This window comes from Denticeps clupeoides, chromosome 8 (assembly GCF_900700375.1).
Source record: "Denticeps clupeoides chromosome 8, fDenClu1.1, whole genome shotgun sequence".
Classification (NCBI taxonomy): domain Eukaryota; kingdom Metazoa; phylum Chordata; class Actinopteri; order Clupeiformes; family Denticipitidae; genus Denticeps; species Denticeps clupeoides.
Window position 1 is genome coordinate 18,294,743 of NC_041714.1, and position 27,690 is coordinate 18,322,432.

At 46.0% G+C, this 27,690-nt stretch overlaps 3 protein-coding genes across 8 annotated transcripts; 2 read left to right on the forward strand and 1 right to left on the reverse strand.

Annotated features, from left to right (window-relative positions):
• Positions 1 to 622: 622 nt before the first annotated feature.
• On the forward strand, positions 623 to 5,048 carry lrrc3ca (leucine rich repeat containing 3Ca). The gene is made up of 2 exons (XM_028989387.1): positions 623 to 807; positions 3,114 to 5,048. Exon 2 carries the CDS (start codon positions 3,192 to 3,194, stop codon positions 3,978 to 3,980), a length of 789 nt encoding a protein of 262 aa, XP_028845220.1. The 5' UTR covers positions 623 to 807; positions 3,114 to 3,191; the 3' UTR covers positions 3,981 to 5,048.
• Positions 5,049 to 9,899: 4,851 nt separating this feature from the next.
• Positions 9,900 to 12,215, forward strand: LOC114795766 (granulocyte colony-stimulating factor-like). 2 transcript variants are annotated; one of them, XM_028989389.1, is made up of 5 exons: positions 9,900 to 9,935; positions 10,206 to 10,387; positions 10,557 to 10,667; positions 11,260 to 11,403; positions 11,534 to 12,212. In XM_028989389.1, exons 1-5 carry the CDS (start codon positions 9,923 to 9,925, stop codon positions 11,711 to 11,713), a joined length of 630 nt encoding a protein of 209 aa, XP_028845222.1. In that variant the 5' UTR covers positions 9,900 to 9,922; the 3' UTR covers positions 11,714 to 12,212. The 2 variants fall into 2 exon arrangements, with proteins under 2 accessions (XP_028845222.1, XP_028845221.1); XM_028989388.1 differs by lacking the exon at positions 9,900 to 9,935 and having other exon boundaries at positions 10,022 to 10,387; positions 11,534 to 12,215.
• A 455-nt stretch (positions 12,216 to 12,670) lies between these two features.
• Positions 12,671 to 27,021, reverse strand: med24 (mediator complex subunit 24). Of its 5 annotated transcripts, none has more exons than XM_028989385.1 (26): positions 26,933 to 27,021; positions 26,157 to 26,289; positions 25,996 to 26,078; positions 24,871 to 24,909; positions 24,725 to 24,798; positions 24,406 to 24,629; positions 23,747 to 23,858; positions 23,189 to 23,339; positions 21,225 to 21,338; positions 21,038 to 21,085; positions 20,734 to 20,816; positions 20,529 to 20,660; positions 20,262 to 20,373; positions 19,758 to 19,900; positions 19,487 to 19,524; positions 18,602 to 18,684; positions 18,296 to 18,474; positions 17,953 to 18,052; positions 17,685 to 17,860; positions 16,391 to 16,655; positions 15,565 to 15,746; positions 15,097 to 15,190; positions 14,560 to 14,659; positions 14,157 to 14,237; positions 13,876 to 14,024; positions 12,671 to 13,454 (listed from the first exon to the last, which is right to left on the reverse strand). In XM_028989385.1, exons 2-26 carry the CDS (start codon positions 26,284 to 26,286, stop codon positions 13,338 to 13,340), a joined length of 3,009 nt encoding a protein of 1,002 aa, XP_028845218.1. In that variant the 5' UTR covers positions 26,287 to 26,289; positions 26,933 to 27,021; the 3' UTR covers positions 12,671 to 13,337. The 5 variants fall into 5 exon arrangements, with proteins under 5 accessions (XP_028845218.1, XP_028845217.1, XP_028845216.1 ...); XM_028989384.1 differs by having other exon boundaries at positions 26,801 to 26,992; XM_028989383.1 differs by having other exon boundaries at positions 26,773 to 26,992.
• Between the last annotated feature and the right edge of the window lie 669 nt (positions 27,022 to 27,690).

Below are 27,690 nucleotides of genomic sequence, written 5' to 3' on the forward strand. Positions count from 1 at the left end.
CTATAGATGTTCTCTCTCTCTCTCTTTCTCTCTCTGTGTTTGTGTGTGTGTGTAGATGTCCCGTTTAGAGTCACTGCTCTCTGATCTACAGATGTTCTCTGTGTATGTGTGTGTGTGTGTGGGTGTGTGTGTGTAGATATCCTGTTTAGAGTCACTGCTCTCTGATCTACAGATGTTCTGTGTGTGTGTGTGTGTGTGTGTGTGTGTGTGTGTGTGTGTGTGTGTGTGTGTGTGTGTGTGGATGTCCTGTTTAGAGTCACCGCTCTCTGATCTACAGATGTTCTCTGTGTAGTATGTGTGTGTGTGTGTGTGTGTGTGTGTGTGTGTGTGTGTGTGTGTGTGTGTGTGTGTGTGTGTGTGTGTGTAGATATCCTGTTTAGAGTCACTGCTCTCTGATCTACAGATGTTCTGTGTGTGTGTGTGTGTGTGTGTGTGTGTGGATATCCTGTTTAGAGTCACCGCTCTCTGATCTACAGATGTTCTCTGTGTAGTGTGTGTGTGTGTGTGTGTGTGTGTGTGTGTGTGTGTGTGTGTAGATGTCCTGTACAGAGTCGTCGCTCTCTTATCTGCATGCGTTCTGTGTAGAGTCGTGGTTCTCGGCCCCGGTCACGTTCTAGATGTTCTCTGCTGCGCGCTCCCGGGTTGCGTGGAAACTGGCGGCTCCTCCGCGGCGAGTCGCGTCTTCCTCGCCGCTTCGTTCTTCTGTTTTTATTCCGTATAACAGAATAAAAGACCGGATTCAGGGTCGTGGAGGCGAGTTCGGACTCTGGAGGGTTTGGCGCTTACAGTGAGAGGAAGAGTGAAAATGTAAGTCCTCTACTGCGCATTTTCACACGAAGTTTTAACGCACAGTTATAAATTCTGGTAAAATGTTCTGCTGGAAAGATGTCCGGACTGCCGTCGTGATGACGAGGAGAAACTTGGTCGAATTTTAAATTGCGGACAGTGGAAAGGCCTGTTGCTGTTCTTCTTGAATTAAAGTCTGCAATTAAATCATCAAAATAAAGTTGAATTCAGTTATAATAATAATAAGATGCTCGTTAATTGTTCTAGATCAGTTCAGGATTTTTTTTTTTACACCGTTCGATTAAAACGTCACAGACTGAGATGAGATAAGGTGAGCTGGGTGTTTTATTCACTCGCTTACTCATAGAACGCTGCAGGAATATTTGATTATGAATCATGAAGAGGGGATTATAATGACTGGACGTGATGATCATGGTCCCGTCCTTCAGGCGGAGGTGAACTTTTGGATTTGTAAAAAAAAAAAAAATCATCTTCTGCTTCTGATGCTGTGCAAAATTTCGATGAAAAGCAAGATGAATATAGAGGACCACACCGACGTGAATGGCCTGCAGCCCTCCAGACGTCAGCAGCTGGTTCTCTTGTCGCTGTGATGTTGGGCTCTTCCTCCACCGATGGACCTGGACCGTGTATGAGCAGATGATGGGCGGGGTGAAGCGAGTTCTCTCCTTGCGAACCCAAACTGAACTTCGCACCCTGGGCCAAGCTTGGTTTCTGCGCAGTCCTCGCTTCTCATGTTCTCCAGTTGCAGTTTGGAATCTGTGTTTGTCCAGGAAGCGGAGTATTAATAATTCCAAAAGCAGCGAGCGGCCAGTATATCAGTGTCCAGTGTCCTGATTGCACTGGAAATCAATAACAGAGAAGGTTAGTGTGGTAAGGGCTGATGTCACTGATGGAGAAAACCTTTTTATGGACACCCCCCCCCCAAAAAAAAAAAAAAAAAAAAAAACCCAGATGATGTCAAAGGCAGTAAATATAATAAAAGAGCCTGGCTAATCCCTTTTAGTGTCTGAACCCGCTGACCCTTCACCCCTCCCTGACGACATCGCGGTGGAGCAGGAGTTCCTCCTTGTAACGTTACTCCACCGCATGCATCTCCGGCACGTCTCCACGGATATCCACGGATCCTCTTTCTGCCCCGGACCTCCCCCTCCAACCCCCGCAAACTCTCTCCTCACCAACACCAAACACAAAAGCAGTCAGCTGATGGCGGGATTTGTGGGCGTGGACCCGCTCCATCGGCCCGCATAGAGCATCGCGTCTTATTAGCGGCGTCCCCCAGACGACTCCCCTCGTTACGCGATACTAAGAGCTACTTAAGGATCGATTTCATTTCTAATCTCCATGAGTGGATCTTGCCGTGGCCGTTTTTCTTTCTTTCCAGTTCGTGGTGGAGCTCAGAAGTCTTTCCCGTCTTCTTCTCCGGACACGTGGGCTCTTCCTACCCCCTTCTGCCGCTGGGAGTAGTGAGGTGCTAGCGGCCTGGCTCGAACCCGAACTGATCATGGATCCGGACTAAACGGCCTGACGAACACCCTCGCTATTTCCTGAAATTCTTCGCTGAAGAGCTTTGCATGGGCCTGGTTTTATTCTGGAGCAGAAATGAAAGGCTGGTGGGGTGGTGGCAGCCCAGCCACAAAGTCACTGGTTCAAACCACCGTGTCAAGCCAAGCGTAGAACCACGCGGGACCCTTGTACCGGTGTTTCACATCGCATATGTGTTCATATTTCTGAGTTTTATCTGCTAGGGTCGATCAGACGTGGTGGAGCGCAGCAGAAAGAGACTTGACTCGTGGAACGTAGAGATGAACCCGATTTACTTTGCTTCCGTCCATCACCGATGCTGAGGGGCGATAAGATGGAGGTCAGATTGGCGGTCAGGATTAGTTGGGAGACTGGGAGTTTATCCCATGGCCAGGAGTCCGGTGTTGGGGTGTTAAAGAAGTAGCAGGTAAAGCGATCGCTGCCCCAGGTCTTGAATGACCAGCAGGTGGACATAAGACACTGTGGACCACACCCTTTTTAAGCCCCCCCCCCCACAGACAGGATCACACCGTTTTCTTCTATTTCTTTGTTTTGAGATCATGTTGTGCTGAAAGTGTTTGATTAGGAGATGATATAGGAGCAGGTTACACCATCCACTCAGAGGACCTCACTGTCACCACACTACAATTACAGCAATGGGTCTCCACCTCCACCCGTCATCAGCAGCGCACTGCTCTGGTGACTGATGAGAGGCTGATGGAGTCCGAGACCCTGGTAATCGCTTGTCTCTTCTTCTACTCACAGTGTTCTTCTCATCTTGCCAGGTGTGACTTCTCCCGGGGATGCTGATGACCATGAGTTCCAGGAAGTTCACTAGATGAGAACATGCCCAGTGGCCCGCGATGTTGCTTCCTTCTGATTGGGTGCTGCGCCACTCACTGGCCATGTGGCTGCTGCTGCACAGCCTGGTTCTGATGGTCTTCTGCTTCCACCACGCTTCCACGGCCTGCTCCAAGCTCTGCTACTGCTCCGAGAGCGAGGGCAAGACGGTGCGCTGCAGCAACCTGCGTCTCGACGAGATCCCCCGAGACATCCCCAACGACACCCGCCGCCTCTACCTGGACTACAACCTGCTCACCTCCATCCCCGCCAACGCCTTCCAGGACCTGCACCAGCTGTCCGAGCTGGACCTGTCCCACAACGAGCTCGCGTTGCTGGAGCCTGGCGCCTTCCGGAGCCTGGGAGCCTCCCTGCACTTCCTGGACCTGTCCTCAAACCGGCTGGTGACCCTCAACCCGGAGGCCTTCGAGGGCGTGGCAGCTCGGTCCAACCTGACCAACAACCCCTGGCACTGTGACTGCAACCTGCAGAATGCCCTGCCCCGCCTGGACCTGGAGCCCGTCTCACTCACGGGCATCGTGTGCCAGACCTCAGAGCCACCGGACATGGGGGCTGATGGGGTGCCCTTCCTGCTGGCCAAAGACCTGGACCTGTGTGTGGTGCTGAAGAAGACCACAGACGTGGCCATGCTGGTGACCATGTTTGGCTGGTTCACCATGGTCATCTCCTACCTGGTATACTACGTCCGGGCCAACCAGGAAGACGCCCGGAGGCACCTGGAGTACCTCAAATCGCTGCCCAGCCGGCAGGGCAAGTCCGAGGAGTCGTCCACCATCAGCACGGTGGTGTAGAGCAGCCAGGATGGACGCCTCGGGATGAAATGCAGGCTCCTCCCGGTGTCTGTGCTGGTCAGGAGGGATGTGGTCGACCAGCGGTCCTGGTCCACCTGGTCCAGGTGCGACCCTGCAGGGAGTCCGATGTAGGACATCCAGCAGAGTGCCCTAGAAACGTCCGGACGGAGGAAATGGCGGCGTTATCTCATCTAATGTAAATGAATAATTGATCCCGGAGTGACCCCGTTTTACAGATGCTGACGACTGAGTGGACTGTCTGCTGATGGAAGAAAGAACACTTTGAAAGCACTTTCCCTCAGCCGTCCCTCCCGCGTCACCTCTTCCTCAGGAGCCGTCACACGTCGTTTACTGCCATGCAAAGACCTGTTCATGTTCTTACTCTGATGCAAAACATGCTCATAATGCTCGTATGAAATGCTTCCATTGTCGCCCACGTGAGGATCCTCCCTCGAGCTGATCGGGGTTTATTTTTTTACTGTGATTTTTTTATAGTTTAATCTGCTTTAGATCACAATGTCTTCACGTACGACCCATCAGACAGAGTTTTATTCATCATTTCTGCATAAATTAAGAGCAATACTGTGGTTGTAGCATTTTGGAATACAGTATAAACCTTAATCTGTTTAATAATGATTTAAACTATATGAATTAAAGATATATCAATAGATAAATTACTAATCGGATTAATATGAATAAAATGTGTTAATCTTAGGTCCACAGCATTCCATGGAATTCTGCTCCCAAAATGAAATGATCCAAAGTCAATTATAAATTATCAAAAAAAACATTATCATGTTTACAAAGCTCAGCTCTGTTCTATCTCTGTCCCTGAGCACCAGGGTTCAGAGGTGGAAAATTCCCGTGCTCTCTGGGTTCCAGGCCACCAGGGTGTGAGTCCAGGTGAGAACTTCAGTGACCAGTTCAATGCAGAAGCCTTCATCAAATTTGACCAGCAAGTGCCAATCCTTTGCATACGTTTCTTCTGAGAGAAACAAACTGCAGAACCTGTTACAGAATCGAGCTGTGGTCCAATATTAACTCCAGTGTTCCTTTAATAAAACAAACCTGTGCTAAATTCTTCTCCTTGTGTCATCTCCATCCATTCCATTGTGCGTGAAGACAGGTGGAATAGACACAGGAGAACTGGAGATGGACTGATCTGACGTGTCCCTCTCTGCCGGTAGTGGAAAGATGAGGAGCTGAATCAGACTCTGCTGTGTAGGAGGACTTCTGCAGAGCCCGCTGCACGTTCAGCTCCTCTCAAGCTGCGTCTCTGATTTATGCTCTTCAGATCATCTATTTATTTAAAATGGAAGCGCACACTGTACAGTGAAGGACCTCCTGTTTCCATGAGGAAAGTTTCACACCTGAGTGACTGTAAGTGCTAAGAGCCGCTGATGCCTCCACCCAGCTGAGATGGACGACGAGTGGTGAGTGACGTGCAGATACTGGAGAGCCGCTGGGTCTGCTGCCCCTGGCATGAGATGGAGGTGAAACCAGAAGCCCCCTCTGGAATTACACGGCACACACCGCCTTCCTCTTTTCACCCGGTGAGAGAAAGTGAGTGCAAGATGCTGCCTGGAGATCCTCAGAGGGGTTTTGAGGATGAAGCCGAGAGCTAATCTGCCTGGCAGTGGGAATCCCCATCGGACTTTCAGCTGCATGGAGAACATGACCTGGTTGTCTAGTTTAATGCTCCAAATATAGAGTCTCCTGGGGCAGAGCTTCACACGGTCCTGCATCAGAAATGAGGTGATGAAGCTCTGAGTGAAGCGGGATGAATCTTCACGAGGACGTCTGTAAGGTGTATAAAACACATCCATGGGAGGTCACTGTAGGTCTACTCCTTCCCCAGACTGAGGAGAGTCAGCAGCTTCTCTGAGCCAGTCTTTCATTCCTGAATGACCTCTGATCCCGGGAGCTGGGTGGTGCCCAAAGCATCCATGGCAACACATATGTTCTCCATCTCCCAATCTGCTGAATGTTTCTTCTGCTCCCTCTATCTGTTCTTCATAAAGAGAACACTGCATGGACGTAGCCTTCAGAGTGACACACCGCTGGATCTACACCAACAGTCTGTTCTCACCTCTTCACACTTATGTCACTTGGAAATAAAGGCAGGTAGGAGGGTGGGAGGTTGGTCAGGAATGAGAGGGTCTATTAGAGGCCCCGCCCCGGTTTTACATTTACAGCATTTATCAGACGCCCTTATCCAGAGCGACTTACAATCAGTAGTTACAGGGAACAGTCCCCCTGGAGCAACTTAGGGTTAAGTGTCTTGCTCAGGGACACAATGGTAGTAAGTGGGATTTGAACCCGGGTCTTCTGGTTCATCGGCGAGTGTGTTACCCACTAGGCCACTACCACCCTCATGTCTCAGTTCTGATTGGACCACTTAAAATTTAAGCCTCCACGGAGTGCACAGAATTTTCAGATCAAATAAAGACAAAAAAACAAACTTAACATGACATGACAACACTGAATCTGACAGGTGTGATCGTTCACATCCAATGTTGGCGGACCATCATGCACTGCATGCAGCCGGCTGGCGCACAGGAATCCTGCTGGAAACACACAAATATAACAAGACCCATCTCCTCATTTCCTTCAGTAAGTAAGACCCACACTCTGATTCCATTCGTGTTCATGTACTGTGTGTGTGTCACCGTATCAGAGGTCTCTTCAGAAACATTAAGAAGTTTCCCTGTGTGTAAGTGGTAATATAACACTGTACCACACACACACACACACACACACCTGCAGCTGTGGGTTCATTTCAATTTCAGACCAGATCACATTGCATCACAAAGGGGGTGAATTCAGATAGAGACTGCGTTCCTGAACACACACACACACACACACACACACACAGTGAGTTTCTCTGTCCTGCAGCTCCCTCTGCCTGTCGGTGTGAGAATGACAATGACGGGGCTGCGTTGTCATGCGACAGTGACGAAGGATTTTTCACCGAGAACATGTCAGTGGAAGTTGAATTTGAGCTTTATTGTCATTTAATCTAAATGCGTGTGAGTCAGAACATAGTGAAACGGAACAACGTTTCTCTGGAACCTGGTGCTGCATGTAACATTTAAACAAAGTTACACACTGATATAAAGTACAAACATGAGACACAGGCAGTGCAAGAATAACATTTAATAAAAAACATGTAATGCACAATAACGCAGACAGCATTAAAAAGGTGAAATGAATAATACATGTGCAAAGTAAAAATAGTGCAAATACTGCTCTGCAAAAATGGAACGGTGCATTAATAGATAATATTACAGATAGATAATATTACATTATAACAGAGGTAGTGTGTGTGTGTCAGTCCAGAGTGGAGGCACATGACCCAGGACAGGGGGATGTTCAAAGCAAAGAACCATGGGATATATTCTCCATATACTTCATCTAGACGGTTACTCATGGTGCAGGGTTCAGGAGCTCTTTCTGATGTCTGTGTGGACTTCATCCCTCTGACTGTTACATGTCAGTGTTTGTTCCCATGGAAACCAGTATTTTACACACCTCACACCCTTATTTCAGTTTATAGTAGCATGGGCTCAACATTCATCTCCACCCTCAACTACACCCTCATCACCTCTATTCCACTCTCATCTCCACCCTCAACCTCTTCCCCTCTATTCCACTCTCACCCCCACACTAACCTCCACACTCACCTCCACCTTCATCCCCTCTATTCCATTCTCACCTCCACCCTCAACTACACCCTCATCTACACCCTCATCCCCTCTATTCCACTCTCACCTCCACCCTCAACTACACCCTCATCCCCTCTATTCCACTCTCAACTACACCCTCATCTACACCCTCATCCCCTCTATTCCACTCTCACCCCCACACTCACCTCCACCCTCATCCCCTCTATTCCACTCTCATCTCCACCCTCAACTACACCCTCATCACCTCTATTCCACTCTCATCTCCACCCTCAACCTCTTCCCCTCTATTCCACTCTCACCCCCACACTAACCTCCACACTCACCTCCACCCTCATCCCCTCTATTCCACTCTCACCTCCACCCTCAACTACACCCTCATCCCCTCTATTCCACTCTCACCTCCACCCTCATCCCCTCTATTCCACTCTCACCTCCACCCTCACCTCCACCCTCATCCCCTCTATTCCACTCTCACCTCCACCCTCAACAACACCCTCTTCCCTTCCATTCCACACTCACCTCCACCCTCAACTACACCCTCTTCCCCTCTATTCCACTCTCACCTCCACCCTCATCCCCTCTATTCCACTCTCACCTCCTCCCTCAACTACACCCTCTTCCCCTCTATTCCACTCTCACCCCCACACTCACCTCCACCCTCAACTACACCCTCATCACCTCTATTCCACACTCACCTCCATCCTCAACTACACCCTCATCTTTTCTATTCCACACTCACCTCCACCATTAACTACACCCTCATCCCCTCTATTCCACTCTCACCCCTACACTCATCTCCACCCTCAACTACACCCTCATCCCCTCTATTCCACTCTCACCTCCACCCTCAACTACACCCTCATCTCCTCTATTCCATTCTCGCCTCCATCCTCAACTACACCCTCATCCCCTCTATTCCACACTCACCTCCACCCTCAACTACACCCTCATCCCCTCTATTCCACCCTCACCCCCACTGTAGCTAGCTAGTAGTGTATTGATATAAGAGGGTGCACTTCCATTTACAGCCCTGTAGGCATCATCAAGGATTTGAAGTGAGAAGAGGCGGGACATGTGTGTGTTTCAGCTGGTTGAAAATGAGACGGGCTGCCACATTTTGGACCATCTGGAGTGGTTTTATGGTGACTGCAGAGAGAGTTACAATAGTCAAGTTTCAAGATGACCATTGCCTGGACGAGGAGCTGCGTAGCCTGTTGTGAAAGAAACATTGTCTTGCGAATGTTGTAGAGAGTGAACCTTCAGGATCTGGAGATCGAAGCAACGTGATGGTTCAGACTCTGTTTGTCGTCAATCCAAACTTAACAGTAGCGAGCCAATCTGAGGTTTTGCTGAGGGGAGTTGTTGCCCGGAAAACCCTCATCCCTCCACCACCCTCAAACCCTCATCCCTCCACCCTCCACCCTCATCCCCTCTATTCAACTCTCACCCCCATACTCAACTACACCCTCATCCCCTGTATTCCACTCTCACCTCCACCCTCAACTACACCCTCATCCCCTGTATTCCACTCTCACCTCAACCCTCAATTACACCCTCATCTCCTCTATTCCACTCTTGCCTCCACCATCACCTCCATCCTCAACTACACCCTCATCTTTTCTATTCCACACTCACCTCCACCATCAACTACACCCTCATCCCCTCTATTCCACTCTCACCTCCACCCTCATCTCCTCTATTCCATTCTCGCCCCCATCCTCAACTACACCCTCATCCCCTCTATTCCACTCTCACCTCCACCCCCATCCTCAACTACACCCTCATCCCCTCTATTCCACTCTCACCTTCATCCTCAACTACACCCTCATTCCCTTATATTCCACTCTCACTTCCATCCTCAACTACAGCCTCATCCCCTATGTTCCAGTCTCACCTCTATCCTCATCACTTCTATTCCAGCTTCACCTCCACCTAACCCTAATCTCTTCTATTCTGAAACAAAGTATTAAAAGAAAAATAATTAAATATTTGAAAACATTTCAATTCAATAAACAATTGGAATAAAATGATCTAAAATTCGTTACCAAGGACCGATTTCAGTCTGGTGTCTCCGTTGCTCTGGTTCACATGACTGTATTGAAATGGACCTTTTAAACACGGTCTGTTCAGAAATGTTGGTTTTTAAGACTGAAGGAAATGAGGAAGGGGCGTGACCCACCTTAATATAAATTCCCGCCATTTACCGCCCCATCTCATTAGATGTCAATATTGTTCAACTTTAAGAACTTCGGCACAATGAAACGTCTGGGTATGTAAGAGTATCAACCTTGCCATGAACTCTGCAGTTTATTTAAATAAACGTCGTTGTTGTGTGTGTGTGTGTATATATTTATATATACGTGTGTGTGTGTGTTTGTGTGTATTTATATATATATGTGTGTGTGTGCGTGTGTATATATGGGTGTAGAGGGGGGTCACGGGCACTGCCTGACGCGCGCGGTCTCGTGCCCGTGCCCGTGCTCGTGCCCGTGCTCGTGCCCCGTACCAGTCACTGCAGCGCGCGCCTCTTCGTCCGCAGCCCTGCTCGCGCACTGCGCGCTGGTCGCCCTGCTCCGCGCGGCGCCGGTCACCCGGGTCGGGATGGAGGGGAGCCCGCAGAACCAGAGCCAGTTCCCGGCCGCGGTGGCGGCGGCTCGGAGCCTCAGCAGGAAGCTCGTGGACGCGGTCGGCAGGACCCACGCGGCGTGCGTCCAGAGTCCGGTGAGCCGCTAAATTTAGACCTCCGACTGTCCTTCCACTCGTGTGTCGGTTTTCCTGCTCTCACCTCACATGAACTCGTCGAGCTCCCTGCTCAGGTTCTGGTCTGGTTCTGTGGGGACGGGAGTTCCGTTTTAACCGTGACTGGATGTTTTTCTTCTGAATCCTGCAGAGTTTCACGCTGGACCCCAGCAGTGATACGGGGAAGTGGCAGTACATGGCCGCCTCACTGGGGATCCCGGCCGTGCCAGCACTCAGTCCTCCATCCAACGGTTCTATGGTGGTAAGTGGTCCATCAATGGAACCTTCCGGTGTTCCAACACCATCACAAGAACACCAAACCTTCACAAGAACTTTACAACTCTTCAACACCATCACAAGAACACCAAACCTTCACAAGAACTTTACAACTCTTCAACACCATCACAAGAACTTTAAGTGAATGATTGTCATTGTGAAACACTGCAGCACAGCACACTGTGACAATGAAATGTGTCCTCTGCTTTTAACCATCACCCTTGGTGAGCAGTGGGCACCATGACAGTTACATTTACAGCATTTACCAGACGCCCTCATCCAGAGCGACTTACAATGAGTAGTTACGGGGACAGTCCCCCCTGGAGACACTAAGGGTTAAGTGTCTTGCTCAGGGACACAATGGTAGTAAGTGGGATTTGAACCTGGGTCTTCTGGTTCATAGGCGAGTGGGTATCACCACATATTATTGTACATTTGAAGCTTAGTTGACCTGGTGACTGCTCTTCAGCTTGGTTATCAAGCAGGAAGGTGAAACATGAGGGTCCTTCTCAGATTCAGCAAAATGCACAACCAGAAAAGAACTATGTAAAATATTTTATCGCCATGTTGGGTTCTAGGACACAGACACCTTGAAGCAGATCATGATCGGACTTCAGCTACATGAGGGCCTTTTGAAGGCAATCTGGCCATACCTGTCCAATCGAGAACCTCTGGATCTTCTGCAGGCCGACATCAAAGAGTTGACTGAGCAGATCTACCAGGTGAGTTGGGGCTCCTTCATGCATCTTCTGCAGAGCTTAAGCAAACAACCCCAGAAGTTGTTATTTGATGTTCTTAAAAAAAAAAAATAACGAAACCTTGTTTCGGCCAACGTTTCTTTCGTTTCTGCAGATTCTGGAGCTGCTGGAAGAACCGGCTTCACTTCAGCCTCCGTCTGTGAACTTGGCCTCCGGTCTCACTGACTACCAAGTCCAAGTTGCCCTGCACCTGACGCTGCAGCAGCTGCAGAGCTTCGGACACAACGTGTTCCGCATCTTGCGCTACATGATGCCCCCTGAGCCTGAAGACTGACGCTGGAGTCGCTGGATGCCGTAGCTTCATGTTTGTCCTCTGTGCTGGAAACTCATCGCGGGACTCTTCTATTCCTATTTATTTATTGAATGAGTGACATATTTATGAACTCTGATGTCTACATCTGAAGGGACACCAACGACTGGACATTTCAGAGGTAGAACCAGATGCTGTGGAATGCAGAGCATTTTGCACATTATGACTCTCCTTTACTTTATAGATGCAAAAGTAAAATATTTATTTTTAATGACTTTTTTTTTTTAGTATTTAGCATTTAAAATATTTATTGGTTATTTATTATATTTGTTTATAGATTATTTTTAATATGCATTTCATAAGTGTACTTATGGGCAAGCTGCAAACGATTTGAAGGAAAACAAGTTTATATTAATATGTTCTTTTATTCATGAAATGTCAGCATGCGTGTATTGTTGCTGATGTAATAGGGGCGGGGCTGCAGATATACTGTACAAAAATTTGCTGAAATAAAAATAACTCGCCCATCTGAAATCACTTCCCCTGCATACTTTTTTTTTTTTACATTTTTGGGAAATCCAGATTTTTCTCGGTTACATCACACAGGAAACTGGATCACAGGCAATCACAGCACATGACAGCTGAGTAACGGTGATGGGAAATGATGTCCTGACAGATTAATCACATGGCCGCCGGAACACCGCCGCGTCCAGCTCCTCCGCTCTCTTGCACAACACCAGCTCCTCCTGGGGCCTGAGAGGAGAAACAGAACTAGACACGCTCCTCATAAACCCTGGATTATATTTACTGCATTCCACAAGTGCTGCCTATGGCCGGTTAGACAGGGAATCAAAAGCCCAGCGAAATAGAACTGGGTCAAAGGTCAAGATCTGCGGTGTCCAGCCAAACGCTGTAACTATTCTCTTTACAACAATATTCAAGGCAAAAGAAGGACTTTTTTTGCATTAATTAATAATGAGGTCACATTTGAGATGCTTTATTATTTAAAAAAAACTTCTATACATGTCCACCTTCCTCTACTGAGCAGATAGAGAGAAGGTTCAGAAGATGCACTTGAAAAAGTACAGGGTTGCGTGAAGACATTTTTTCAGTCTTAGTCACCGCGGTGCTCAGGCCTCAGGATGTGGAGTTAATCATCAGATAAAACATCGACTCCAAAAACCAACACGTCACCATGAAGCAGAAGTGCAGATAGATCTTTCACAACCCTCTCCCCCGAGCTGACGGTGCTTGGCAACTTTTAACCACCGCCAGTTACCGTGGTGGGGAACAGGAACATAAAATATTGACTTTACATCAACTTGAACAAGATGCCACATGGTGATTATGGAGAAGATGAATACCAGATCCTGCATAAATCATCACCCTGCAGCAGCCAAACACAGTTCAAACAGAATTTTATTCACATTTATGCAGAATCAGAACACTGATCTGCACCAGAACCCAGCAGCTGCAGGAGGAATCACCAGGAGGAAAAAAGCTCGATGCAGGACCGTTGCCATGACTCCTGAAAAGGTGTAATATGATAGGCGGCGTGATGGGGCTGACTGGACAGGAGAGTTCAATTTCAAGTCGGAGTAAAAGCTGAGTAGCAATGCTCATAAGAAGAAGGGTGGAGGTTTGTGGTCTATAAGGCAGAGATGGCTTTGGCTGCGACTCTTCTTCCCAGAGGTAGAGTGAGGTCAGTGATGGACAGGACAACCCTGGGCTTAGCCAAGGCAGGCAGCTTCACCAGCTCTGAAACCTACACACACAAAAAATAAGGCAGGTTAGTCTTTAGATCATGATGCTTCACAGACAGAAACACTCTGGCTCCTCCAGCAGCTGGGACAAGGTGGATGAGTCTTCATATGAGTCTTGGCTGCACAGTTTGTCTGTACCAACCGCTTCACACCAGGAATACAGAGTTGGAGATGCTGTGACCAGTTGCCAAGCAACCAATCAAAGTCTTTTAGGGTGGTAGAAGCCGAGTGGTTAACACACTCGCCTATGAACCACCACCACCCCCACCCCCCCACCACCACCACTGTGGCTGACTGTTGTAGAGTGAAATGGAAACATCCCATCCCCAGTTAGGAACATGGAATCTTCTGAGATTAACCTCACAAGCTTATGATTCTATGCTCCACCCGATCCCACCACCATCCATCCTACTCCTCGCTCACCATGGTGAAAGGCATGAACTGCAGGATGCTCCCCCGGCTGCCCTGCTCCACACATTCCACACACTCCTCTAGGAAGCTCTGCACAAACTGGGTGTGAGGGCCCGCGGTCTTGGAGCCCAGGATGGAGGAGATGAGCAGGAACAGGTTCGCTGGAGAAGGAGGTGGGTGGAGGGGGTTACTGCAGGATCTAACAGGTTACAACTACGTCTTTAAGGCAAATTATATTCATGATTTATAAATCAACCGAGACATGATCCCACAGACACACACAGAATACTAACCCAGCACCCGGTTTAGCGGGTCCTTCATGTTGACCGTGTGGAGCTGAGACGCCGACAGTGAGCTGCTCATGGTCCGGTCCACTTCAAAAGGTCAAAAAGATCAGACATGAACATCAAATTCCAGAAACCTTCCAGAAATTCCACAAAACAGACATGAGCACTACTGATCTTTCTAGGAAATTAGTTACATCACAGCTTACACAACTTCCTGTAAAGATTCACCTGCTACTACTCATCCTCACTCACTACTGCTTATTCTGTGAGTATGACGACATCAATTAAAAGACGTAGGATTTAGGCGAGAAAAGTACTAAACACTGCTGGGCTTCCAAACATTTGTCTGCTATTTTGTTACTACAGATGACTGACTACAGACGAGGTGGAGAGGAGATGGAGGCACCACCTGGGCTGGAGAGGAACACCGGCTCATCCTCATTGGAGCTCAGCAGACGCATCAGCTTGGATGGCTGCGTGTCGTCCAGCGGGAAGAGACTGCTGTAGTCCTGCAGGGAGAGACGGATCAGAACATTTACATTTACAGCATTTATCAGACGCACTTACAATCAGTAATTACAGGGACAGTCCCCCCCTCTTGAGCAACTTAGGGTTTAGTAGGTGGGATTTGAACCTGGGTCTTCTGGTTCATAGGCAAGTGTTTTATCCACTAGGCTACTACCAACCTACCACAGGGGCTGATGTTCTACACACACCTTCTGGCAAAGACCTGCAAGGTCTTATCTAAGCAGCGTTACCCAGCAGGATGTCTCATATCAATCTTGAGTTTTATAACAGTAAGAAAGTCAATGAATCCTGATTAATTCTGAATTAAATTAAAACCAGTCATAAACAAAAAAAAAAAAAAAGAATACAACTGTCAAAACTATTATTATTAACTCTTATGCAGCATATTTTTGAATAAAGACTAAATGTGTGTGTGCACCTCAATGTCTTCACGCTGTCTTTTGCGCTGGTGGGCTGAGACTTGACCTTTATGCTGTGAAGAGTAGGAGCTGAGAGCACACCATACCGACAACCTGTGTATACACACACACAACAAAAAAACACCACAACAAAGATATTATTATGGTCTGTGTCAGATGAACACCATGCACATTTCCCAGCAGCAAGCCAGGGCGTAGTCCTGCCTTCAGACCAGTCAGAGAATGTCCCCGTGGCGGATGAATTCTTTCTAAATCTTTTAATAGCCCCACACCTACGTTCACGAGTTTCAGTGGACTGATTCCACTTCCTGATGCTTCGCGAATGAGAATAAAACCACTTCATGTCCTGCATAAGCCACCAATCCATCAGATCTCTTTCCACATGGGTTTAGTGAATGGGGGATGGAGTGACTGGCTATTCCAATAAGCAGAGGTGTGCCGATGGGGAGGGAGGCGGCAGGCATTACTTGGCCAAGGCTTTGCCTGGAGGGTCGGCGAGGCTGTGCCAGTGTGCAGGGTTGGTGAGGAGGTTGGGCAGGATGTGTCCCAGCAGGGCCAGCGTGATCTGATGGGTGTCCAGGCAGAAGATGCTGTAGAGCAGCTCCACCACACGTGAGGCCCACTCTTTACGTGTCTCCTTCAGGAGCTCCTGCACACACATACACACGTGTGATCCAGCATCAGAACTCATATCTGATTGAATGTGGCCTATCATTAAAACCAATGAATCAGAAATCCACTAATATGTGATCTTTCTGCTCATTTTATGAGTCTGGTGGTTTTTTTGCCATATAATATAAAACTGCTCTTGTGATACATGAATAAGTAAGATAGATAACTAGGTTACAATTCTGACAAAACATCAAGACATGAGCCATGTGAACAGTTGAGTCTAGTGAACAAGTGTATAAATCTCCTATAAGACACCTGTTTTCAGACCCGTAACAGGTGAAAGCTGCTGACTTGATGGCAGGAAACTAAAAAAAAAATGAAGTGACATGCTCTGTGGTTTGGTTTTATGAGCACTTCAACCACACTGTGAACTGAAAACCATTTCAAACCAATGACCACATGTAAAGATGACAACTCTCTGATCGGGCAAAATATTTTACAAAAAAAAGATGAGATTTTTGCCATTCCTAAAAAAAGAACTTACTTTTACTGTTTTTATTTTCAGAACTGTCCATTTCAGAACAGTTACTCTTGGTTTTATACATTATTTTGTACAGTTGAATTTTATACTCAACAGATGGAGTCACAGACTCCCACACCAGCAGATGCACTGATTCATACCTTCACTAAGTTACTCGTGAACCAGAAGACGCCGCCCATATGCAGGAGGCTCTCAAACAGATGCAGCGCCTGGCTGTCCACCCAGCCTTTGTTCAGAACGCTTCTGAACTGGCTGTGTAGTGCCTGGTGAATAGGCTGGCGTGGGGGCAGCAGGTTCCGGTAGGGGATGGGCTCCTGACCCTCCACCGGGGGGCGCAGGGACAGACCTGTCTGCTGGAAGACGTCAGCACACATGTGTTCCATAATAGAACTCATGATAACCATCCTGCAGAGACACAAACAGGTGTGAATTCAGGACCTACAGGCAGGGCTGTGTGATTGAACACACTTGATCAATGATCGCCTTTCACGTTATTTTTAAAACAAAGACACATGGCTGCCACATATAGTGGCTCCCTGATGCCCACAAATTGCATAAAATAGCCCAAAAACCAGAGCAAGAGCGTACATGCATGCATCATGCACTCACACAATGGAATGAGAGAGATTCCATAGACAAACAGAATCCTGATTGGTTCAAATTTCAGTGTGGGCGGGCTTTAATTTCACTTCTCAAGGAGGTTATGATAACTTTGAAAACTGATAGCTGTTATCAGTACAGCAGAGCACGATGAGTCTGAGCATGAATTCCACGAGTTGAATCTGAGCAAGTTGAATAATATTATTTCTGTGAATTTATATTAAACATTGAAAATATTTACAGCAAAATTTACGGCAAAATTTTACGAAAAATTGATTTTCTTTTGGTAATGAAACAGTGTTTGAAATTCAAAGACTGATAAAATCTCAAAATCTGATGGAAACAGGGGGTTGGGGGAGTGCAATAACCTCTGTCTGTTTAATAGCGAGACCTTTGTGTGGGTTTGATGTGGCACATACAAGGCAGTTCTGGCAATGCCATTCTGCTATTTTGGTTAAGCCTTTTGTGAACCATTGAGTTGTTAGAGCACCCTGGCAAAGAGAAAAATGGCTGAAAATGGAGGGCATATGTTAATAAACTGTTTATTGTGAAAGTAAAGTGATTGTCATTGCGATACACTGCAGCACAGCACACGGTGACACAACAAAATGTGTCCTCTGCTCACCCCTTGGTGAGCAGAGGGCAGCCATGACAGGCGTCCGGGGAGCAGTGTGTGGGGACGGTGCTTTGCTCAGTGGCACCTTGGTGGCTCGGGATTTGAACTGGCAAACTATCTGATTACAGGGCCGCTTTCTTAACCGCTAGGCCACCACTGCCCCCTATCAGTTTGGCGATATCAGAAAAAATCTAACCGTTTAATCTAACCGTATGTACCGCTCATTGTAGAACTGCAGTGTGTTCTCTCCGTACAGCGGGGTCATCAGTTGACGGATCATGGTCTGTGGTTTCTCCCTCTCATCCAGCCCCAGCATCCGCACATGAGCCACCAGCCAGGCCACAGCACAGATGGCCATACTACACACTTTCCCCTTTATATTATCAGTGATTCTCTAAACACAAAAAAACAAAGAATAAAATCACACAATGACACAAAAATGACATAAATGACACAATGATACAAGAGGGAAAGTATGAGTGAAACCTGCACAGCCTCTACAGACAGAACTCCGTTCTCCCAGGCATTCAGAACCTCCAGGATTGCGGCCGGCGTGCTCAAACAGATCTCATGCCACTTCATTTGACTGCCAATCACACATTAATACAGATCAATTTCTGATACAGAAAACATAATTTACATCTATACCTAAATTCAAGTAAAAGATGCTACTGAACATGATATTAATCATGAATCAAGTTTGTTAATTTAAAAAAATCAATACTGAGTAAATTCAACACCCAACACTATAAAGAGCTGCAGATGCAATGATGAGCAGAGTCTGATAAACACTTCAACACGTGTGTGTGTGCACAGGATAGTCACTCACACCAGCTTCATCTCAGTCGAGGTGTTGAGTAGCGTCACCAGACCCTCCACCTTCCCCGACTCAGGCCGGAAGCAGGGGTGCTCTGGGTTCAGCGCCTTCCCCTCCACTGGCATACACGTCTGCAGCCACGTCTCGAAAAATGGGCTCTCCCCTGACGGGCTGGGGTCTGACAGAATCACCTGAAAGAGAACACAGACACAATGCCACTCACTTGACACACTTATGTGTGCAGTGCAATGTAATGTAGTAGTGCAATGTAGTGCAGCTCAGTATGATGTAGCAGTGTGGTATAACGTATGTGCTGACCTCAGATCCATATGTCTGCACCACATGACAGAGCATGAGGAATGAGATGTCAAATAGCAGTGCTCGTACGGATGCTGACTTAGCTAGAAAACACAGAACAAAGCAGACTGGTTACACATACACATATACCAACACTCTCTTAAAAAAAAATGCCCCACAGTTTTGAATGAATGAACATCCAGGTGTGTTATCATCCGCACTCAGTCTTTAATTTCATGTATGTAATGACCTTATGTTTTTTGGCTAAAGTTTCCTGTGCTTGATGTGTTATGTATTATTAATGTCACATGGGGGCTGCAGTCGGTCAGACTGCACGGTAAAAAGAAAAAACTTCCTTTACATTTTACCACTTACAGTGCATCCAGAAAGTATTCACAGCGCATCATTTATCCACTTTTTTTTTTTTTTTTAATGGTCCTAAATGATTTAGGACCTAATGGTCCTAATGGTCCCATCGGAATTCTACATGCAATACCCCATAATGACAATTTGAAAAAAAGTTTACTTGAGGTTGTGGCAGATTTTTTAGTGGTTAACTTTTTACCAAAAGGACTGTTATACAGAAATTAGTCAATTTCTTCAGAAATCCATCAGAAATCAATCAGCAGGCTTTTCTACTGAAAAAAAAAAAACCAAGAAACTGATTGCTAAGATTTATTTGTAATGAACACTAGACTTGGCCTTTAAATTCTGAAGCTGATGGTGTGATAGAAATCTAGTTTTGATCATGATCATGACCTGGTGTGACAACGGCATCATGTGCTGTGAATATGTTGCCTATATATTTTACTCATTTATTATTAATTACTGATGATTTTAAAGGATCCTGTCATTTGAAAAGAACTGCTATGATGCAATGTGCTGTATGCAGTGGCTGATACTCACATCCCTCTCCAGTGATGTGCTTTGGGAACTCATTGAGCCTAAAAAATGGAAAAAGGGACAGAGGTCAGTGCAACCACAGTCAGTGCTAAAACAGAGCGAACAAAATTATTTATATTCATAATTGGGGTCCTTGTGAACCAGAACAGATTACTTCACTGATGGTAAGCACGTTGTAAGTCGCTCTGGACAAGGGCGTCTGCCAGATGCCACAAATAAAAATGTGAACCAGCATGGTGCTGCTGCTGGTAAATAACCACCACTACAGACTCACTTGATGAACTTCCTGGCAAAAGATTTCAACTTTCCAGTGGCGGCAGCCGCTGCCAGTAGGAGGTCCAGACTCTTTCCAGAAAGCATGTGACCTAGAACTCCCAGCAATCCCTCGGGAGATTTGGAGTGGTCAGCATCGACTGTCTGCACAACAGGAAGACATGCATCAGCAGCCGAACAGATTCCTCGACGGCTCAAAGTGAAACTCCAGAAATGCCGGGAATGAAACGATTTCTTTTTTTTGGTAAGCTGGATCTGAGATCATTGCTTAACACATGCACACGGCCAGCCAGATAAAATCATGACAAGTGCAGAGATGAAGCAACAGCTAAAACGCTGCGACCTGCTGATGCAGCAGTTCATGCTACATATGAGGGTGCGTCTGGATACGCTGGATACGTCTTTTTATGAGCTGGTTCTGCAGAAGAGGCCAGTAGGTGGCTTGACCACTAGAAAACCATTTGAGACATGATTGCGAAAGATCTGCAGAAGGTGCGTGTGGCACCTTGAGGATGTTGGTGACTGTGGGCTCAGCTCTCAGTATGAGGCCGGGGTTGGGTTGGATGTTGGCGTTTTCTGCCGTCCTCAGCCGTGGGGCGTACTCCCTGTCCTCAGCCCTAAAGAAAATTTACAGACAGGAGGAGAGAAGAGAGAAGAGAGAAAGAAGAGAGGCGGGCGGAAAGAAAAGAGAAATGCGCAGGAGGGAGGGGAGGCGCAGAATGAAATGCATTAGCCCCGCACTTGCGCTCGGCAGCAGGTAGTTGTGTCGTACGTTGATGACATCACCGCTGAGGATGGGGCTGCGAGCGAGTCGTACCGTTTGGCGGTGAGGTTGGTGGTGTTGGTATCTGAGAGGAGGCCGAGCTTGTTACACTCCTGAAGCAGGAGACTCAAGCAGTCACAGCTGTGGGAGAACGGGAGAGGCAGGTTAAAGGTCACGCAGCTTTTACACACTGGACTGATCCGTGTCCACATACTTGCATCTCTGATCAGCCTTGTCCAGCAGTGGGGTCAACTTCAGCAGGTACTCAAAGGCCATGCTCACATCCTCCATGAAGTCCTTTCAGAGGCAAATTAAAAGACAAAAAAAGGATTTTTAAGCACTCAGAAGAGCAGAAAATACACCCAGACCTTCAAAAGAACAAGGAGTGGAAAGTTGAGCCAATAAATCAACTTGTAGTGATTTTACATTTCAAATATAAATACACAATATGAAGTCAGAAGAAACGCTAGAAGAAGAGCTGAGCTGTTGCTGTAACGAATGTTAAATTTGTGATGTACCTTCTCCCCCTGTGGATACTTCTTCAGTTTAAGCAGGACCTGTGGGATCTGAATAAGCAGAGTTAAACAATTATCAATATTTCAGTCATAAACATGACAGCAATAATTGAAGACCAATAATCAACCTTAAAATGGGAAAATGACCACCAGTCCTTCCGGACGGATTATTTTCCTGTCTGTCTCAGACCTTGAGAAATGTGAAGGCAGTCCACTTCAGCTCCTCTGTTCCCTCTGGAGACTCGATCAGGCCGGTGAAGCAGGCCTTCCAGATCTCCAGGACAAATAGCGGGGTGGGAATGCGCTACAGATCAACATGTGGAAGGTGTTTTAATCCTGTCTGGTATTTTACTGGAGTAAGTGGTTATGTTTGAAGACATAATAAAGGCTCCCAGTGTGTTTAGCATACTGACAATTTCTTACAAACCTAAATTGAAGGTCCCCTGACATGAAAATGTCACTTGTGAGATTATTTAACATTAATTCAAGTTCCCCTAGCCTGTCAATTGTACTGCATTGACTAGAAATGGTGATCGGTGTAAAGAGCGGTTTGGCCATACTGCTTCAGTGTTCAGAGAGCAGCTCAGATGGTCAGATCTGGAATTTGTCCCCTTTATGTCATCACAGGGGGATGAATTTCGGGGAGAGACTTCAGATACAGTATTATGGGACCAATAAGACTGATATAAAAGCAAAAGAAAAAAAAAAATCATATCAGGGGACCTCTTCACAAAATCAGTATTTACGTGCGGTAGTTCTCAGTTTGCTCCTTTTACATTGTAAGGTTCCCGGCATGACCAGGCCTGTTAAAGCAGGGGACATCCTGCCACCTCAGAAGATCCACGAGAACCAGGAAATGTTATCTGTCCCACAGACTATTATTACCAAAAAGTCGCAAAAACAAAGAACAGGTGACTGACCCCCACAGACCATTATCACCAAATGGTCACAAGAACAGGAGAATGAGATCTCTCCCACAGACTCTTCACCCTGAGAATGGCGGGAAAGCTGCTCACTTCTTGGGGAAGCAGAAGCGTTCCTTAGGTTTTTCATTTGAATACACTATATATGGATGTATCATGACAATACATGCATGTTTAGATTTATTCTCATTATCTCAATGTCCCCTGTCACATAGATTAAACAGATCTGTAACAAATATGTTAGTGCTAAGCCCAAACCATAGCAACATCAAAGGTCTCCAACCCTTGCGGGGGTCATCTTGTGACCCCCCCCCCAAAGTGATCCAGATCGAGGATACAAAAGGGAAGGTAACGTGCCACTCAGGGAGTCACTGCATTCAGTTTCTCCCACACATGCTGCGGTTATTAAGAATTCTGCTACCTCTCTTCTTATCCAGTGCTGTGTGTAACATCTGTTGGGTAGGTTGAATTGATTTTCTATCATTCTATCTTGTTTTGGACAATTAAGGAACCACATCTACTATCTCTGTAAAGCTGTGAAGGTTATGTATCATAATAATTGTAAATTGATATCTTTAATCTCCAGTCTTATTATTCTGTCAACTTAAGTTGTTGGTTATAGGGGGAACTTTCTGATCATATGGCAACAAGTCAGAGTGATGTATGTTTAAAGAACTTGATCCTATAGCACATACGCAGGAATTTTGTGTGGACCATAGATAGTCCTTCCATCCTGCCCCTGGTGTGATCAGCCTGTAAATTGGTGCAAATCTGCATGGTAAATTCTATTTATTTTTTTTTTTTTTTAAATATTATACTTGATTTATTAAGTGGTCACTGTTTTGCTGATCAAGACTCAATAAGTCGGCGTAAATTCGCAGTCTTTAGTTCCTCCTAACCTTTTAAATTATCCAGTCCCTATTGTTCTCTTCATTCCAACTACCCGTTTAAAGTGAATAATCTTGGTAGCTACATTGGAGTATGATAATAATAGCATCAAAAACAGTCATACATGCTAAACCCTTCACTGTTATATCAGACTCCGTTATTGGGCTGATAGGCAAGTTTTACATCTTCACAAAATCAGTATTTATTTCCAGTAGTTTTCAGTCTGATCCTTTTACTGCTAGTTGTTGACCTTGATTGAATTTTTGTAAGGATTGTCCATTAGAACAGTTTTTTTTAAACCAAATGTGGACATTGCAGTGCATGCTGGAAAATGCAGGCTCACCTGCATTCTTTTAATCATCATGAGCTGGTCCACTAAAGGCTGTGTCTCCCCAGTCAGGTTCATGGTGCCTTCCAACATGATGAAGGCGTGAACAGAGGGGAAGGACGAGTGGAGCGGGGGATCCGACTGAATCGACAGCATCTGAGGGATGCTGAGGACGGAAGGAGGGGTTTCTTAAAATTCTTCTCAACAACACAAATAACTACAGCTTCCTTTACATCAAAGATCAGGGAAAAGGACCCCATCAGGGCGTAGCAGTGTGAAGAGTCGATCTTCTAAATGTGAACTAAACATGTGAAAATGAATGTACCATTTCTCAGAATTCAGGCTAGTTGTGTATCCTGCAGTTTCACAATGTGTCACCAACTCAACTACACACGTTAGGGTAAAAACGTCCCATCTAAATTGAGTAGGGTGGCAAACAGTAAGAGTCCTGGGTTGTTGGCAAATAAAAACAAGTTAATAAAAGGAAGACTTATAAACAAAAAATATAAAAAGTTTGGAACAGACTGATATCAGAGATCATATGGGATCCCTGAAGACGACACATTATCCCACCTTTTAACTAATGAGACACATTCGTCCAGCCTGCCCCTCAGGTTCTGACTGGTCACAGCGCTGAGGCTCTCGGTGAGCTTCATCAAGGCCTGTTCCACATTTGTCCACGAGGCTGAAGATTAGAGTATTCGAAACAAAAAAATGCTGTCAATTCACCATGTGTTTTACTGGGATGGTTCAACATTTCACTGGCATAAATTAGTCATGGCAACTTTTCTCATCAGTTTCCATCTCAGACAGTTTCCATCTTACACACACACACACACACACACACACATCTTGTAGTGTAGTGAGTTTAGTATCTGATTCGTCCCCAGGCGGATTTTTAGAACAGGGACTCGGCAATGAGGCTTGCTTCTTCTGCTTTCTAGGGCAGTGACGGCCTAGTAAGTAAGGAAGTGGACCCGTAATCAGAAGGTTGCCACTGAGCAAAGCACCGTCCACACGCACTGCTCCTCGGGTGCCTTTCATGGCTGCCCACCGCTCACCAAGGGTGACGGGACAAAAGCAGAGGACAAATTTCACTGTATGCTGTGTAACATGTGACAATTACTCACTTTCACTTCACTTTAGCTTGTTTTCCAGTGCACTCTCCTCTGCTTCCTGTCTCATTCTCAGCAAAATACCCACAACCCTGATTTTTCCACTGCCATGCTGACCTTGCTCCTCCAGTCGTGCGATGTGCACAAGCGCTCTGTTCTTGGTGCTCTTCATCAGGTTCTCCAGGCGCTCTTGACAGGCCCTGAGGCTGTTCTCGCCTCCAGCTGGGGTTCCCGCCTCCCTGAGCCTCTCACAGTACCAGGCGCAGCCCTGCAGTAGCCACACCATGGACCCCAGCAGAGCCCGGCACAAACCGATGCACTCCTCCGCCTTCCCATGGCAGCTGGACAGCAGATAAAAGTGAGATATGCCCACAGATATGTCATATGTGAGATATGTCATTTCATTCCCTTTCCATAGAAACCATGGACTACACACCTGAGGCGATGGGAAAACATGTCCATGATCTCCAAAAGGGCCTTCACACACAGTTCTCGAGAGAAGTCATCAAACTGAGAAAATGGGGAAAAATCATCAGGATATTGAATCCCTCTTAGAAAAACTGTAGTTTTAAAAGGTCGTACCTTACTGATGGCTGTAAGCACACTGGAGTAGGAGACCATCTGAAGAAGAAAGAAAAAAAAAAACGTCCACACACATAAAACATGCAAAGTGCATGGTGGCCGACAAGCGTAAATCGAATGAACATTTCATAACACAAATTTACAAACATGCAAAACTAATTTGCAAGCCAGTTTTTTTCTAATTTCTATGACTTCTCAATTACTCAAAGGCAAATTTTCATGGCCATATGTTCTCTGAAATTTCTATGAAAATAACAAAAAGTAAAAATGACCAAAATATTGTTTATGACAACCCTGAATAGCAGTGTTTCTTCCTCAAAGTTTGTGCAAGCCCAAGCCTGAGTAAAATGGGCTCAATCAGGTCCAGGCAGAGATCATCAGTTGTAATTTACATGCCTTTTAAAATTGGCTACAGAGAGGCTGGAACATAAAAGCAACGGTACATACACCTGTGCGAATTTTTAAACATAGAGAAACATGTACTTTTATATAACTTTATAATGTTTATTTCATATTCCAAAATCTTTTCCAGGTTTTTAATGACCATAAGAACCCTGACAAGCAGCAATCTATATGAAGAGGGTAGGTTTAATAAACCAGAAGTGTGTGCAATACTTGCTTGTGTATGATATGGTATTTTTAAAAAAATTCTATGCAAAAAAAACAAACAAAAAAAAAAACACTTGCCACAGGAATCCCAAAAGCTCACCAGTTGTCTGAAATGATTCCCACAAAACAGACTAAACGTGCACTTCCACACGTCTATCGTACCTTCCTTTTTCATATGGTTCGCTGCTTGTACATTTGTTTCAGTGATTGGTAAGAGCGTTTCGCATGTTGTAAACTTGGTTTACAAACTGTTCGTTTGATTCGCACTTCTTGGCCACTGTAAAAGTGAGATCTTCTTGCTCAGCAATCTCAACACACACACACAAATCCAGTCTCAGAAGCCCAGCACCTCAACAGCTCCCCCCAGCGGTTCTACTTTTAAAAACACCAGGCTGCCATCTCTTCGATCCCTACTACAGTTCCTCTGCACAAGACGCATGAGGCAACAGTGGAAGACCGCATTGTGATCACTGGCAGCGATCTTTCCCATTTCACACAACTGTGATGCAAACATACCTGGGAACTGACGGCGTATTTCAGGTACGACAAAATTAGGGGGTTCGGTGACGGTCCAATCATCGCCTGCTCCAGCAGGGCTTCTGAATTGTGCGAGAAAGAAATTAAAAAACACAAAAAGATTTAGACCTCACAAATCATTGAAAAGCATCCATACAGACCGGCCAGATTCAGGTAGTCCCATGTCACTCCTTTGGGACAGTTCTTTTTGATGTTGACGGCCCACTGATAATCACTCCAGCGCTCTTTCCACGCCTGAAGTATGGCCTGTTTCAAATTCACCACCTTCATTTTCTGCCAGAAAAGGGACAAAATAAATAAATAAATCAGCTAACTGTGGCGAGGTTATCTAGTCTCTAAAACATCTTTACTGCAACTGTTTCTTCCATTTATCTTTAACATATTACTAACTTACAACTGTGTTCCTACAGCTCAGTTTAACATCTGCACAAAACAAATCCCTATTGACTTATATACATTCCTTTTTATGATGAAACAGGTAAGAATATCTGGCAAAAACTGGGCAATATCTGGCACAAGGATAAAATAGCATGACCCTAAAAATGACGCTTCAAATAAAATAATCTCTGCGTAATAATCATATTTCACGAATGGACATAACTGAGCAGCACGAAATCACGTACCCTGGAGAAACCGATATCCCTACGTGGCTGCATTATTATAACATATTTAATAAAATATAATATCCACCCGGTGCGATAAAAAGTTATTGCTTCCCTCGTATTGTTGACATAATAGTCAAAAGGCTAACGTTACCCTGCCAAAAATAAAGCTTTGAACGAACACACGAAGCTGGGGAAACCCTTTTCTTTCAACGTCGGAGGTCCCGACGCACGTAACCCAGCTGTAGATGGCGGTCCGGACCCTTCACCTCGATACTTCGCGGTACTAGGGTTGGAAACTGGGGGCTACGTACATCAACTAGCGGGGCAGTACGGGCGCCATGACAAGCCGTGACGTCATCTACCCGCACGTCCTGATTGGCCAGGATTCTTCTTCTCCGTGTTTGTGTGTCGCCTAAGTAAACAGGCGCGTCAGCGCTGCCTTTGGTTTCTGTCGGAACAGCAGGTACTCCTGGTATAGTTCCAGGACTCACGGCACAAATAAAACACATTAAATGACATTTCGGGATGATAAAAGATCATCTTATCTTAGATTAAATTTCAAAGCTCTAAACAAGCTCTAAACAGATCTACTGTTCATTGTACTTTAAAGAAAATGAAAATATTTTTCTCATTCAATGTGTGAATTTCGCTGTATGAAAATGAAGCCGTTTGTTTTGTGTTGTTTGAATCCTAAACCGCCAAGGTTGTCTTGATCAAGGTATCGTCCCCACACACTGCTCCTCGGGTTCCTCGCTGTTCATGGCTGCCCACTGCTCACCAAGGGTGATGGTTTAAATGCAGAGGACAATTTTCACTGTGCACCGTGTGCTGTGCTGCTGTGTATCACAAATGATAATAACTTCACTTAAACCACATGACTGCTATTTGGTTACTGGTATTCTTTACATAGCCAGTAGGCTACACTGTGGGCTCATTTATTGTCTCACTTTATTGTCATTGCACAATCATACTTAGTACAACAGTACAACAAAATTGAGGTCCCTCCCCCTCTGCTGTAGTAGCAGAAGAGCTGATGCAGTGTGTATGTTTGCAGTTTATGTGTTTGAGT

Excerpts from the sequence above, each read along its gene's own strand:
- LOC114795766 (XM_028989388.1), top strand. The coding sequence starts at position 10,061 with ATGTGTGTGTGTGCGTGTGTATATATGGGTGTAGAGGGGGGTCACGGG. Across the intron at positions 10,388-10,556 it reads CGGCGTGCGTCCAGAGTCCG|AGTTTCACGCTGGACCCCAG; the intron begins GTGAGCCGCTAA and ends TGAATCCTGCAG. Across the intron at positions 10,668-11,259 it reads CATCCAACGGTTCTATGGTG|GACACAGACACCTTGAAGCA; the intron begins GTAAGTGGTCCA and ends GTTGGGTTCTAG.
- med24 (XM_028989382.1), bottom strand. The coding sequence starts at position 26,672 with ATGCAGCCACGTAGGGATATCGGTTTCTCCAGG. Across the intron at positions 24,630-24,724 it reads ATGTTTTCCCATCGCCTCAG|CTGCCATGGGAAGGCGGAGG; the intron begins GTGTGTAGTCCA and ends TCTGCTGTCCAG. Across the intron at positions 17,861-17,952 it reads TGTCTGTAGAGGCTGTGCAG|AGAATCACTGATAATATAAA; the intron begins GTTTCACTCATA and ends TTTTGTGTTTAG.
- lrrc3ca (XM_028989387.1), top strand. The coding sequence starts at position 3,192 with ATGTTGCTTCCTTCTGATTGGGTGCTGCGCCACTCACTGGCCATGTGG.